This window comes from Nesoenas mayeri (assembly GCF_963082525.1).
Source record: "Nesoenas mayeri genome assembly, chromosome: 1".
NCBI lineage: Eukaryota > Metazoa > Chordata > Aves > Columbiformes > Columbidae > Nesoenas > Nesoenas mayeri.
Genome location: NC_137541.1, coordinates 84,468,878 through 84,484,744, shown reverse-complemented (window position 1 = coordinate 84,484,744; position 15,867 = coordinate 84,468,878). Strand labels below are relative to the sequence as shown.

The 15,867-nt window shown below is 47.7% G+C and overlaps 1 protein-coding gene across 1 annotated transcript in view; it reads left to right on the top strand.

The window, feature by feature from the left end:
* LOC308041734 (rap1 GTPase-activating protein 1-like) overlaps positions 1-15,867 on the top strand; it is a gene marked incomplete at both ends in the record, with an annotated part of 278,133 nt that overhangs the window by 167,108 nt on the left and 95,158 nt on the right. Inside the window, one exon of the mRNA XM_080346642.1 lies at positions 13,674-13,778. Coding sequence (XP_080202768.1) covers positions 13,674-13,778 — 105 coding nt within the window. The remainder of the gene's footprint in view (positions 1-13,673; positions 13,779-15,867) is intronic.

Here is a 15,867-nt window from a genome sequence, read left to right as displayed (position 1 = left end):
GACACTGTCCAGGAGGGTTTGTGACAGACACACAGTCCAATGGGGTTTGAGAAAGAGACACTGTCCAATGGTGTTTGTGAAACACACACTGTCCAATGGTGTTTGTGACACACACGGTGTCTAACGTGGTTTGTAAAAAGCACACTGTCCAATGGGTTTTGTGACACACACACCCTATCCAGGGGGGTATTTGACACAAACACAGTCCAACGGGGTTTGCGTCACACACACTTTCCAATGGGGTTAGTGACAAACAGGCTGTCAAGGGTTGTTAGTGACGTACACGCTGTCAGTGGGGTTTATTACACACATGCTGTCCAGGGGATTTGTGACACGCATACTGTCCAATGGGGTTTGTGAAATACACGCTGTCCAATAGGGTTTTTGACACACACGCTGTTCAATGGGGTTTCTTATACACACTCTGTCCAATGGGATTTGTGACATTCACACTTGCCAATGGGGTTTGTGACACACACCCTGTCCAGGGGCGTTTGTGACACATACGCTGTCCAATCGGGTTTGTGATACATACTCTGTCCAATGGGGTGTGTGACACACACAGTGTCCAGGAGGCTTTGTGACACACTCACAGTCCAATTGTGTTTGTGAAACACACATTGTCCATTGAGATTTATGACACACTTGTTGTCTAACGTGGTTTGTGACAAACACACTGTCCAATGGTTTTTGTGACACACACGCTGTCCAGTGGGGTTTGTGACACACACGCTGTCCAACGTGGTTTGTGACACACACGCTGTCCAGTGGTGTCTGTGACACACACACTGTCCAATGCGGTTTCTTACACACACTTTCCAACGGGGTTTTTGACAGACACACTGTCCAATGGGATTTGTGACACACACACACACAGTCCAAAGGGGTTTGTGACAGAGACACTGTCAAATGGTGTTTGTGAAACACAGACTGTCCAATGGGGTTTGTAACACACACAGTCCAATGGGATTTGAGACAGAGACACTGTCAAATGGTGTTTGTGACACACACACTGCTCAATGGGAGTTTGTGACACACACAGTCCAACGGGGTCTGTGACTGACACGCTGTCCAATGGGTTTTGTAACACAGACACTCTGTCCAAAGGGGTTTGTGACACAAACACTGTCCTATGGGTTTGTTAGACACACGTTCTCCAATAGGGTTTGTGACATAGATGCTGTCCAATGGAGTTTGTGTCACACAGATGGTCCATGGAGGTTTGTGGCACACACAGTGTCCAAGAGGGTTTGTGACACACACAATGTCGAAGGGGGTTCTGACACACACACTGTGTATTGGGGTTTGTGACACACACAATGTAAAACGGGGACTGTTACACACATGTAGTACAAAGGGGTTTCTGACATACTCGCTGTCCAATGGGGTATGTGACACACACAGTGCCCAGGGGTGTTTGCGACACACACGCTGTCCAATGGGGTTTGAGAGAGAGACACTGTCCAGGAGGGTTTGTGACAGACACACAGTCCAATGGGGTTTGAGAAAGAGACACTGTCCAATGGTGTTTGTGAAACACACACTGTCCAATGGTGTTTGTGACACACACGTTGTCTAACGTGGTTTGTAAAAAGCACACTGTCCAATGGGTTTTGTGACACACACACCCTATCCAGGGGGGTATTTGACACAAACACAGTCCAACGGGGTTTGCGTCACACACACTTTCCAATGGGGTTAGTGACAGACAGGCTGTCAAGGGTTGTTAGTGACGTACACGTTGTCAGTGGGGTTTATTACACACATGCTGTCCAGGGGATTTGTGACACGCATACTGTCCAATGGGGTTTGTGAAATACACGCTGTCCAATAGGGTTTTTGACACACACGCTGTTCAATGGGGTTTCTTATACACACTCTGTCCAATGGGATTTGTGACATTCACACTTGCCAATGGGGTTTGTGACACACACCCTGTCCAGGGGCGTTTGTGACGCATACGCTGTCCAATCGGGTTTGTGATACATACTCTGTCCAATGGGGTGTGTGACACACACAGTGTCCAGGAGGCTTTGTGACACACTCACAGTCCAATTGTGTTTGTGAAACACACATTGTCCAGTGAGGTTTATGACACACTTGTTGTCTAACGTGGTTTGTGACAAACACACTGTCCAATGGTTTTTGTGACACACACGCTGTCCAGTGGGGTTTGTGACACACACGCTGTCCAACGTGGTTTGTGACACACACGCTGTCCAGTGGTGTCTGTGACACACACACTGTCCAATGCGGTTTCTTACACACACTTTCCAACGGGGTTTTTGACAGACACACTGTCCAATGGGATTTGTGACACACACACACACAGTCCAAAGGGGTTTGTGACAGAGACACTGTCCAATGATGTTTGTGAAACACAGACTGTCCAATGGGGTTTGTGACACACACACAGTCCAATGGGGTTTGAGACAGAGACACTGTCAAATGGTGTTTGTGACACACATGCTGTTCAATGGGGGTTTGTGACACAGACAGTCCAACGGGGTCTGTGACTGACACGCTGTCCAATGGGTTTTGTGACACACACACTCTGTCCAAAGGGGTTTGTGACACAAACACTGTCCTATGGGTTTGTTAGACACACGTTCTCCAATAGGGTTTGTGACACAGATGCTGTCCAATGGGGTTTGTGTCACACAGACGGTCCATGGTGGTTTGTGGCACACATAGTGTCCAAGAGGGTTTGTGACACACACAATGTCGAAGGGGGATTCTGACACACACACTGTGTATTGGGGTTTGTGACACACACAATGTAAAACGGGGACTGTTACACACATGTAGTACAAAGGGGCTTGTGACATACTCGCTGTCCAATGGGGTATGTGACACACACAGTGCCCAGGGGTGTTTGCGACACACACGCTGTCCAATGGGGTTTGAGACACACACACGGTCCAGTAGGGGTTCTGACACACACACTGTCCAAAGGAGTTTCTAACATACATTGTCCAATGGGGTTTGTGACATGTACACACTGTCCAATGGGGTTTGTGACACACATACTGTCCAATGAGGTTTGTTACACACCCGCTGTCCAGGGGGGTTTGTGACACACACGCTGTCTAGGGGGGTTTGTGATATACTCGCTGTCCAATGGGGTTTGAGACAGAGACACTGTCACGGGTGTTTGTGACACACACACAGTCTTATGGGGTTTGAGAAAGAGACACAGTCCAATGGTGTTTGTTACACACACACTGTCCAATGAGGTTTGTGACACACACGCTGTTCAATCGAGTTAGTGACTCACACACAGTCCAACTGGGTCTCTGACTGACACGCTGTCCAATTGTGTTTGTGACACACACTCTATCGAATGGTGTTTGTGACACACACACTGAAGAAAGGGGTTTGTGACACACACACTGACTAGGGGGGTTGTGACACACGCTGTCGAACGGGGTTTGTCACACACACACTGTCTAATGGGGTTTGAGACACACACGCTGTCCAGGAGGGTTTCTGACACACACACTGTCCAATGGTGTTTGTGACACACACACTGTCCAATGGGGCTTGTGACATACACACAGTTAAATGGGATTTAAGATAGACACTCTGTCTAATGGTGTTTGTCCCACACACACTGTCCAAAGGGGTTTGAGACACACACACGGTCCAGGAGGGGTTCTGACACACACACTGTCCAAAGGAGTTTCTAACACACATTGTCCAATGGGGTTTGTGACACGCACACAGTCCAATGGTGTTTGTGACTCACATGCACTTCAATGGGGTTTGTGACACACACACACTGTCCAATGGGGTTTGTGACACACATACTGTCCAATGAGGTTTGTTACACACACGCTGTCCAGGGGGGTTTGTGACACACACGCTGTCCAATGGGGTTTGTGACACAGACGCTGTCCAATCGGGATTCTGATGCACACTCTTTCTAATTGGGTTTGTGACACACACACAGTCCGGGGGGGTTGTGACATACACACACAGTCCAATGGTGTTTGTGACACACACACTGTCCAATGCGGTTTGTGAAACACACTCCGTCTAGGGGATGTGTGGCATACACGCTGTCCAATGGGGTTTGTGACCCACACGCAGTCCAAAGGGATTTTGTGACACGCACACAGTCCAATGGTGTTTGTGACTCACGTGCACTTCAATGAGGTTTGTGACACACACACACAGTCCAATGGGGTTTGAGACACACATACTGTCCAATGAGGTTTGTTATACACACGCTGCCCAGAGGAGTTTGTGACACACACACTGTCTAGGGGGGTTTGTGATATACTCGCTGTCCAATGGGGTTTGAGACAGAGACACTGTCCAGGAGGGTTTGTGACACACACACAGTCTTATGGGGTTTGAAACAGAGACACAGTCGAATGGTGTTTCTGAATCACACACTGTCCAATGAGGTTTGTGACACACACGCTGTTCAATCGGGTTAGTGACACACACACAGTCCAACGTGGTCTCTGACTGACACGCTGTCCAATTGTGTTTGTGACACACACTCTATCGAATGGTGTTTGTGACACACTCACTGAAGAAAGGGGTTTGTGACACACACACTGTCTAGGGGGGTTGTGACACACGCTGTCGAACGGGATTTGTGACACACACACTGTCTAATGGGGTTTGAGAAACACAGGCTGTCCAGGAGGATTTCTGACACACACACACTGTCCAATGGTGTTTGTGACACACACACTGTCCAATGGGGCTTGTGACACACACACACATTTAAATGGGATTTAAGACAGACACTCTATCTAATGGTGTTTGTCCCACACACACTGTCCAATGGGGTTTGAGACACACACGCTATTCAGGATGCTTTCTGACACACACACTGTCCAATGGTGTTTGTGACACACACACTGTCCAATGGGGCTTGTGACACACACACAGTTAAATGAGATTGGAGATAGACACTCTGTCTAATGGTGTTTGTCCCAAACACACAGTCCAATGAGGTTTCAGACACACACACTGTCTAGGGGGGTTTGTGACACACACACTGCCCAATGGGGTTTGAGACAGAGATACTGTCCAGGAGAGTTTGTGACAGACACACAGTCCAATGGGGTTTGAGACATAGACACTTTCCAATGGTGTTTGTGAAACACACACTGTCCAATGGGGTTTGTGACACACACGTTGTCTACGTGGTTTGTAACAAGCACACTGTCCAATGGTTTTTGTGACACACATTATCCAGGGGCGTTAGTGACACACACACTGTCCAAAGCGGTTTCTGACACAGACGCTGTCCAGGGGGGTTTGTGACACACATACAGTCCAATGGGTTTTGTGACATACACGCTGTCCAATAGGGTTTTTGACACACACGCTGTCCAATGGGGTTTGTTATACACACTCTGTCCAATGGGATTTGTGACACACACACTTTTCAATGGGGTTTGTAACACACACATTGCCCAGGGGTGTTTGTGATACACACACTGTCTAGGGGGGATGTGACACACGCTGTCGAACGGGGTTTGTGACACACACGCTGTCCAATGGCGTTTGAGACAGACACACTGTCCAGGAGGGTCTCTGACACACGCACTGTCCAATGGTGTTTGTGACACACACACTGTCCAATGGGGCTTGTGACACACACACAATTAAATGGGATTTGAGACAGACACTCTGTCTAATGGTGTTTGTCCCACACACACAGTCCAATGGGGTTTGAGACACACACACTGTCTAGGGGGGTTTGTGACACACTCGCTGTCCAATGGGGTTTGAGATAGAGACGCTGTCCAGGAGGGTTTGTGACAGACACACAGTCCAATGGGGTTTCAGAAAGAGACACTGTCCAATGGGGTTTGTGAAACACACACTGTCCAATGGTGTTTGTGACACACACGTTGTCTAACGTGATTTGTAAATAGCACACTGTCCAATGGGTTTTGTGACACACACACCCTATCCAGGGGGATATTTGACACAAACACAGTCCAACGGGGTTTGCGTCACACACACTTTCCAATGGGGTTAGTGACAGACAGGCTGTCAAGGGTTGTTAGTGACACACACACTGTCAATGGGGTTTATTACACACATGCTGTCCAGGGGATTTGTGACACGCATACTGTCCAATGGGGTATGTGAAATACACACTGTCCAATAGTGTTTTTGACACACACGCTGTTCAATGGGGTTTCTTATACACACTCTGTCCAATGGGATTTGTGAACACACACGCTGTCCAATGGGGTTTGAGACAGAGTTACTGTCCAGGAGGGTTTGTGACAGACACACAGTCCAATGGGGTTTGAGACATAGACACTTTCCAATGGTGTTTGTGAAACACACACTGTCCAATGGGGTTTGTGACATACACGTTGTCTACGTGGTTTGTAACAAGCACACTGCCCAATGGTTTTTGTGACACACGCATTATCCAGGGGCGTTAGTGACACACACACTGTCCAAAGCTGTTTCTGACACATACGCTGTCCAGGGAGGTTTGTGACACACATACAGTCCAATGGGTTTTTGACACACACGCTGTCCGATGGGGTTTGTTATACACACTCTGTCCAATGGGATTTGTGACACACACACTTTTCAATGGGGTTTGTAACACACACATTGCCCAGGGGTGTTTGTGATACACACACTGTCTAGGGGGGATGTGACACACGCTGTCGAACGGGGTTTGTGACACACACGCTGTCCAATGGCGTTTGAGACAGACACACTGTCTAGGAGGGTTTCTGACACACGCACTGTCCAATGGTGTTTGTGACACACACACTGTCCAATGGGGCTTGTGACATACGCAGAGTTAAATGGGATTTGAGACAGACACACTGTCTAATGGTGTTTGTCCCACACACACAGTCCAATGGGGTTTGAGACACACACACTGCCTAGGGGGGTTTGTGACACACTCGCTGTCCAATGGGGTTTGAGATAGAGACGCTGTCCAGGAGGGTTTGTGACAGACACACAGTCCAATGGGGTTTCAGAAAGAGACACTGTCCAATGGGGTTTGTGAAACACACACTGTCCAATGGTGTTTGTGACACACACGTTGTCTAACGTGATTTGTAAATAGCACACTGTCCAATGGGTTTTGTGACACACACACCCTATCCAGGGGGATATTTGACACAAACACAGTCCAACGGGGTTTGCGTCACACACACTTTCCAATGGGGTTAGTGACAGACAGGCTGTCAAGGGTTGTTAGTGACACACACACTGTCAATGGGGTTTATTACACACATGCTGTCCAGGGGATTTGTGACACGCATACTGTCCAATGGGGTATGTGAAATACACACTGTCCAATAGTGTTTTTGACACACACGCTGTTCAATGGGGTTTCTTATACACACTCTGTCCAATGGGATTTGTGAACACACACGCTGTCCAATGGGGTTTGAGACAGAGTTACTGTCCAGGAGGGTTTGTGACAGACACACAGTCCAATGGGGTTTGAGACATAGACACTTTCCAATGGTGTTTGTGAAACACACACTGTCCAATGGGGTTTGTGACATACACGTTGTCTACGTGGTTTGTAACAAGCACACTGCCCAATGGTTTTTGTGACACACGCATTATCCAGGGGCGTTAGTGACACACACACTGTCCAAAGCTGTTTCTGACACATACGCTGTCCAGGGAGGTTTGTGACACACATACAGTCCAATGGGTTTTTGACACACACGCTGTCCAATGGGGTTTGTTATACACACTCTGTCCAATGGGATTTGTGACACACACACTTTTCAATGGGGTTTGTAACACACACACTGCCCAGGGGTGTTTGTGATACACACACTGTCTAGGGGGGATGTGACACACGCTATCGAACGGGATTTGTGACACACACGCTGTCCAATGGGGTTTGAGACACACGCTGTTCAGGAGGGTTTCTGACACACACACTGTCCAATGGTGTTTGTGACACACACACTGTCCAATGGGGCTTGTGACATACGCAGAGTTAAATGGGATTTGAGACAGACACACTGTCTAATGGTGTTTGTCCCACACACTCAGTCCAATGGGGTTTGTGACACACACACTGTCTAGGAGGATTTGTGACACACTCGCTGTCCAATGGGGTTTGAGATAGAGACGCTGTCCAGGAGGGTTTGTGACAGACACACAGTCCAATGGGGTTTGAGAAAGAGACACTGTCCAATGGTGTTTGTGAAACACACACTGTCCAATGGTGTTTGTGACACACACGTTGTCTAACGTGGTTTGTAAAAAGCACACTGTCCAATGGGTTTTGTGACACACACACGCTATCCAGGGGGGTATTTGACACACACACAGTCCAACGGGGTTTGCGTCACACACACTTTCCAATGGGGTTAGTGACAGACAGGCTGTCAAGGGTTGTTAGTGACATACACGCTGTCAATGAGGTTTATTACACACATGCTGTCCAGGGGATTTGTGACACGCATACTGTCCAATGGGATTTGTGAAATACACGCTGTCCAATAGAGTTTTTGACACACACGCTGTTCAATGGGGTTTCTTATACACACTCTGTCCAATGGGATTTGTGACATTCACACTTTCCAGTGGAGTTTGTGCCACACACGCTGTCCAGGGGCGTTTGTGAAACATACGCTGTCCAATCGCGTTTGTGATACATACTCTGTCCAATGGGGTGTGTGACACACACAGTGTCCAGAAGGCTTTGTGACACACTCACAGTCCAATTGTTTTTGTGAAACACACACTGTCCAGTGAGGTTTATGACACAATTGTTGTCTAACGTGGTTTGTGACAAACACACTGTCCAATGGGTTTTGTGACACACACGCTGTCCAGTGGGGTTTGTGAGACACACGCGGTCCAACGTGGTTTGTGACACACACGCTGTCCAGTGGTGTCTGTGACACACACACTGTCCAATGCGGTTTCTTACACATGCTGTCCAACGTGGTTTTGGCAGACACGCTGTCCAATGGGAATTGTGACACACACACACACAATCCAAAGGGTTTTGTGACAGAGACACTGTCCAATGGTGTTTGTGAAACACAGACTGTCCAATGGGGTTTGTGACACACACACAGTCCAATGGGGTTTGAGATAGAGACACTGTCAAATGGTGTTTGTGACACACACGCTGTTCAATGGAGGTCTGTGACACACACAGTCCAACGGGATCTGTGACTGACACGCTGTCCAATGGGTTTTGTGACACACACACTCTGTCCAAAGGGGTTTGTGACACATACACTGTCCTATGAGTTTGTTAGACACACGTTCTCCAATAGGGTTTGTGACACAGATGCTGTCCAATGGGGTTTGTGTCACACAGACGGTCCATGGTGGTTTGTGGCACACACAGTGTCCAAGAGGGTTTGTGACACACACAATGTCGAAGGGGGATTCTGACACACGCACTGTGTATTGGGGTTTGTGACACACACAATGTAAAACGGGGACTGTTACACACATGTAGTACAAAGGGGTTTGTGACATACTCGCTGTCCAATGGGGTATGTGACACACACAGTGCCCAGGTGTGTTTGTGACACACACGCTGTCCAATGGGGTTTGAGACACACGCACTGTCCAGGAGGGTTTCTGACACACGCACTGTCCAATGGTGTTTGTGACACACACACTGTCCAATGGGGCTTGTGACACACACACAGTTGCATGAGATTTGAGACAGACACACTGTCTAATGGTGTTTGTCACACACACACAGTCCAAAGGGGTTTGAGACACACACACTGCCTAGGGGAGTTTGTGACACACTCGCTGTCCAATGGGGTTTGAGAGAGAGACACTGTCCAGGGGTGGTTGTGACAGACACACAGTCCAATGGGGTTTGAGACAGAGACACTGTCTAATGGGGATTGTAACACACAGACAGTCCAATGGGGTTTGAGACATAGACACTGTCCAATGGTGTTTGTGAAACACACACGGTCCAATGTGGTTTGTGACACACACGTTGTCTATGTGGTTTGTAACAACCACACTGTGCAATGGTTTTTGTGACACACACATTATCCAGGGGCGTTTGTGACACACACACTGTCCAACGCGGTTTCTGACACACACTTTCCAACGGGGTTTTTGACAGACACGCTGTCCAATGGGGCTTGTGACACACACGTTGTCCAGGGGTGGTTGTGACACACACGTTGTCCAATGGGGTTTGTGACACACACCCTGTCCAGGGGCGTTTCTGAAGCAGATGCTGTCCAATGGGTTTTTGTCACACAAACGGTCCATGGCAGTTTGTGACACACACAGTGTCCAAGGGGGTTTGTGACACACATTCTGTCCAATGAGATTTGTGACAGACACGCTGTCCAGAAGTGTTTGTGACACACACACTGTACAATGGGTTTGAGACACACACACGGTCCAGGAGGGGTTCTGACACACACACTGTCCAAAGGAGTTTCTAACACACATTGTCCAATGGGGTTTGTGACACACACACACTGTCCAATGGGGGTTTGTGACACACACACTGTAAAATGGGGTTTGTTATACACCCACTGTCCAATGGTGTTTGTTGACACACAGACTGTCCAGGGGGGTTGTGACACATGCTGTCTAACGGAGTTTTTGACACACATGCTGTCCAATGGTTTTTCTGAAACACACACTGTCCAAAGGGGTTTGTGACACACCAACAGTTAAATGACGTTTGAGACAGACACACAGTCTAATGGTTTTTGTCAGAAAGACACAGTCCATAGAGTTTGAGACACACACACTGTCTAGGGGGGTTTGCGACACACTCGCTGCCCAATGGGGTTTGAGATAGAGACACTGTTCAGGGGAGTTCGTGACACACACATAGTCCATTTCGGTTTGAGACAGAGACACTTTCAAATGGGGTTTTTGACACACACACTGTCCAATTGGTTTTGTGTCACACACGTTCTCTAAACTGGTTTATGACAACCTCACTTTCCAATGGCTTTTGTGACACAGACACTGTCCAGGGGAGTCTGAAGCACAAACACTATCCAATGGGGTTTGCGACACACACAGAGTCCAATGGTGTTTGTGACACACACACTGACCAATGGTGTTTCTGACACACACGCTGTCCAGAGGGGTTTGTGACACACACGTTGTCCAATGGGGTTTGTGACACACACTCTCCAATGAGGTTTGAGTCCCACACCCTGTCCAATGGGGTTTGAGACACACACGTCGTTCAAAGGGGTTTGTGACACACACACAGTCCAATGTTCTGTGTCACACACTCGCTCTCCACTCGGGTCTGTGACACACACGCTTTCCATTGTGGTTTGTGACACACACACAGTCCAACGGGGTTTGTGACACACACACATTCCAACGGGGTTTGTGACTGACATGCTGTCCAATGGGGAATGTGTCACACAGACGGTCCATGGTGGTTTGTGTGACACCCAGTGTCCAAGGGGTTTTGTGACACACAAAATGTTCAAAGGGAATTCTGACACGCACCCTGTCCATGGGGGTTTTTGACACACACTGAAATTTGACTGTGTATGTGTCACAAACCCAATTGGACAGCGTGTGTATCGCTAAGCGGCTAAGTGCTCGGCAAGTAAGCTACCACGGGGCATGTCGTACGGAGAAAATACCAACAGATCCTCGGTCCACACATTTTTTCTGATACATGCTTGAACGCAATACGTTCCTGCTGCTGTGGCATAAAAGACGTTCCCGTGGACAAACAGAAGGCGTAGCAACTAGGTTCCGGCGCAGAAAACGCAAGCTTTCCCATGCGCTCTCTTTCTCTCCCTATAGCGAGTCGTGTATAGAAACCGCTAAGCCTGCGATCCGCAAGTAAGCTGCCACGAAGCATGCCGTACGGAGAGAATACCAACAGATCCTCGGTCCACACATTGTTTCTGATACAGGCTTGAACGCAAATACGTTCGTGCTGCTGTGGCATGAAAGACGTCCGTCAGAATATGTGATTGCGCGCACCGGTGAAATTGCTTGGTTAATCCATTCAATCCTGGTGTGCGGGGTTTTGAGAACTGGCTCTGTGGAGTCGTCTGCGGAAATGCCACTTTCGGAACACGCACACTCGGTTGTTTACCAAAATATAGGCAGACGCCTTTTACCACGTCGTTTAGCATGCAGAGGGGTACGTCTGTTCCGAAGAGACAACGGAAACGCGTGTGCACGCACAGAAGAAAAACCCGACCAGGTGCCTTTTTGTGTGAACATGAAACAGCCGACTATACACTTGCAGACACGCGAATGTGCATCAATGCAGTCACACAGTCACCAGCTTTTGAGCACAGGCTCTGCTGGTTTTGGCACTCTCCAGGCACACTCCTGAAAGCCGCGCACGCTGCTGTTCATACGCTAAATGGCGTCTTCGGAAACATTTCTCCGGTCGATCTACAGCTCTGATTTCTTCTCGTGTTACTGAGAAATGTCAGCGCAGGAAACCTGTCTCTGTCACGCACACGTCAATCCCTCTTCGGTTTTCCCCTCTAGACTCTGCCTTGATGATTTCCCTGGTCTCTCCTCACTGGAGCAGTCATGGCTGTGCTGTGTTACACACAGGCACAGCCAAAGCACACCAAGTGTCGAGAGGCACACTCCGCTGAGCTCAACACTAGCACAGATGCACATGTGCGACGAAATCAGCTCACATGCTTGTGGAGAGAAAGACATGGACTCACACGCGTGCAGAGCGACGGATAGCTACAGCAGGCGCTAACGAGCACAGACTGACTTACACGCAGACTGTCCCCACACCAACAGGGACCGCTCTGCAAGTAGCCTAGACGTTGATTATCGAATCAACCACACTGACCTGTGCCAAACTCCCAGACACTTACACGCAAGACACAATCTCTCTGACAAGCACACAAGTGTTTGCTCTCAGCTATAGATCAGGGACAATCCTGCGCAGTGCACCCTGTTGCTCTTTCGCTTTAAGGCATGGTGTGTTTCGTTGCTCTTGTAGATCGACTGCTGAGCGCTTCTCCTCGGGCCACTGTAAAGCATTTGCCATAGGTGAGAAGTAGCTCGGAGCAGCATTCAGTTCTGCCTGCCACTGTCTTTGCTCTCTTACTAGCAGAGCTCCCTTGCATCTGTTCGCGTGAGAAATGCAGGACTGGGCAACGTCGTGCAACACGCGGAACGTTGAAAACAAACGGCGCAGCTGTGCACTCACTCCAGCTTAAGAACGAATGGAGCCCGCACCAAGGCACACGCATGTGGACAGACAGTGGTTTGTAGACACAAACGCTTTCACGCACACGGTCGTCCAAGTACAGGGACATATCTGCAGGTACCCTCCAAAAGAATATTCTCGTGCAGCCACGTATGCGTGTTGCAGTACGCCAACCATCAACGGACGTGTTTACCCTCAAGCACGTCGGTACGCTTCGCTTACGTCTTTCTGCCCATAGATGGGAGTGGGCGCGCTTGCGGATGTGTGCATGTGTGTGGCCAGGCGTTTGCTTACGCATCAGTTTGTGAAAAGGTAGGTGCTTTTCTCTAGCTGCGTTCGCGTGCACGAGGTGGTGGGTGCACATACCTGGGAGCTTGTGGAAAGATTTCTGCTTGGTTTTCAGTGGGGAATCGTGTGTGTTCCCGTGGACAAACAGAAGGCGTAGCAACTAGGTTCCGGCGCAGAAAACGCAAGTTTTCCCATACGCTCTCTTTCTCTCCCTTCTCTCATCTTCCAGGATGAAAGCACACCTTTTGTCCCTGATACGATTGCTTCTAATTTCCTACACGCTTATGTGGTAGTTCAGCTCACTCATGACACAACTGGGGACACTTTCTACAAGGTGAACAGAGCCAATAGATTCCTCTGTACTGATTTGCTGATATTGATCCTTGAAGTGGAAACCTGTTCTTGGGCTTTTGGAAGAGGTGCGGATTCAGCCAGCTGTCATCCTAACAGCTCTGCTTGCACTTTTAGCAAACTTGATCAATATGGAATATTAATGGTATTTATTTCTTTGGATCAATTTTCAGTGAAAGGCAATAATTAGATCTATTACTAGTAGACCTAGAAATCCAGTAGCTGCCACCATCTCTCCTTGCCCTTCACACACTCTCTGTTCTCTGACCAGGAGTCTCCAGTCTGCTATGCTGTTCTCTATTCTATAGGTTCACATAGGTCCTCCCTATTTAGTGTGGTTGCTGCTATTTAGCAATCTCTGTTCATGTTTGTTGAGTATTCAGATTTCATAAATACATTTTTATCTGGATGGGGCTAGGAGGTGAGGCTGACAAAGACCAAGATTCTGGAATGCAAGTGTTTTACTGCAGGACTGCTTAGTGCCTCTACCTAGCAAACAGAAAATGAAAGAGTAATTCAATCAATTTATTAAGAATCTACACATGGAACTAGAATATACTTGTATGTTTTTCAAAGGGGCTGATGAATTTCTGAAGCTTAAAGCTTGGGAATTGAAGCAGGACAAATTCAGATTTTTTTGTTGTTGTTGTTGTTTACATCAAAGAGCACAAGGAAAAATTTATGCCATTTTGGGGGATGTATTGCTTGCATCATATAAGTCAGGTAAAACTCATTCACCTAACTGAAAGCTATGTCTGCATTGCTCATGCTGCAGAGCACAGCGCTGAGAGGTTGCCCTGCCGGAGACTGCAGCTCAGATGCAGCTGGTTGGCCTAATCTATGGAATTCAAACCAGCTACATCTGCTTCAGGGGATCCCAGAACAGGATTCCCATCTGTCAGGGAAGTGCTACCTGTTTGGGCCCTCCAGTTGAAAGAAGCTCTACTAGAAAACCAATTCCCTGTCTGCAGCTTTTGCACACAGCTCTTTCACTGTAACATGACTCTGTATGGATGCCTATGTAACTTTATGCTCAACTTTCAGTCATGCTGAGAAAGAAGAAAATATACAGAAGCTCAGGTTCTGTGATGTTTCTATTGTAGAAACATTTTAATCAAAGTGCTATGTCTCGTATTATGTAGAAATGTTGATTTGGTCCTTATGCCTTGGAAATCTACAAGAACACCGAGAATATAAAAATTTGGACAGGATACCCATCTCTTTTCCCACCAACAAGTGTGCTGGGAGTGGAGTAACCACCTTCTATTGTTCCTTGTGCTATGGGGAGCCTGGTATATATGATAGCTTCATATTGATCAGGGACATAGCACAAGGAACATTGATAGCTTCATGTTGATGAGGGGCATAGGGTCCTAGTTCTTGTCTTGCTTTCTGTTTTATAGGGCACAGAAATTTACTGGATTTCATTTAATGACATGAGAAAGAGCTGGGGAAGGTTACCGTTTGTCTTGTCTCTTCCTACTATTGTTTTCATCTTTCCCTGTCTGCAATGCCATTGTTTTGGTTACTGTAATAGGGTTGCCTGTATCATTTAATGAAATAGTCCCAGTCAGGACCCTAGAGCCAATGCAGGATTTTCTGTAAAGGCTTTTCAAAAGGGCGTTTAACTCATTCTGCCTTGAGAGTATTCTAGTACTTAAGAGACTGAAGGAAAATTTTTTTCCATCCATTTTCCCATTTACTTAAGCTTTAGTGCCTTGTGGTTAAATTGGAATATTAATGGCATTTATTTATTTGAATCAATTTTTGCAATGAGAAAATTAAAATCATAGAATGTCCTGAGTTGGAAGGGACCCACAGGGATCATCGAGTCCATCTCCTCCTGTTCCTGCATATGACAACCCCACAGTTCACATTGTATGCCTGATGGCACTGTCTAGTCTTTTCTTGAATATTGACAGGCTGTGACACCTCCCTCGGGAGCCTGTTCCAATGCTCCACTACCCTCTGGGTGAAGAACCTTTTCCTCATGTCCAACCTGAACCTCCTCTGGCACATCTTCCTGCTATTCCCTTGGGTTCTGTCATTGGTCACCAGAGAGAAGAGATCAG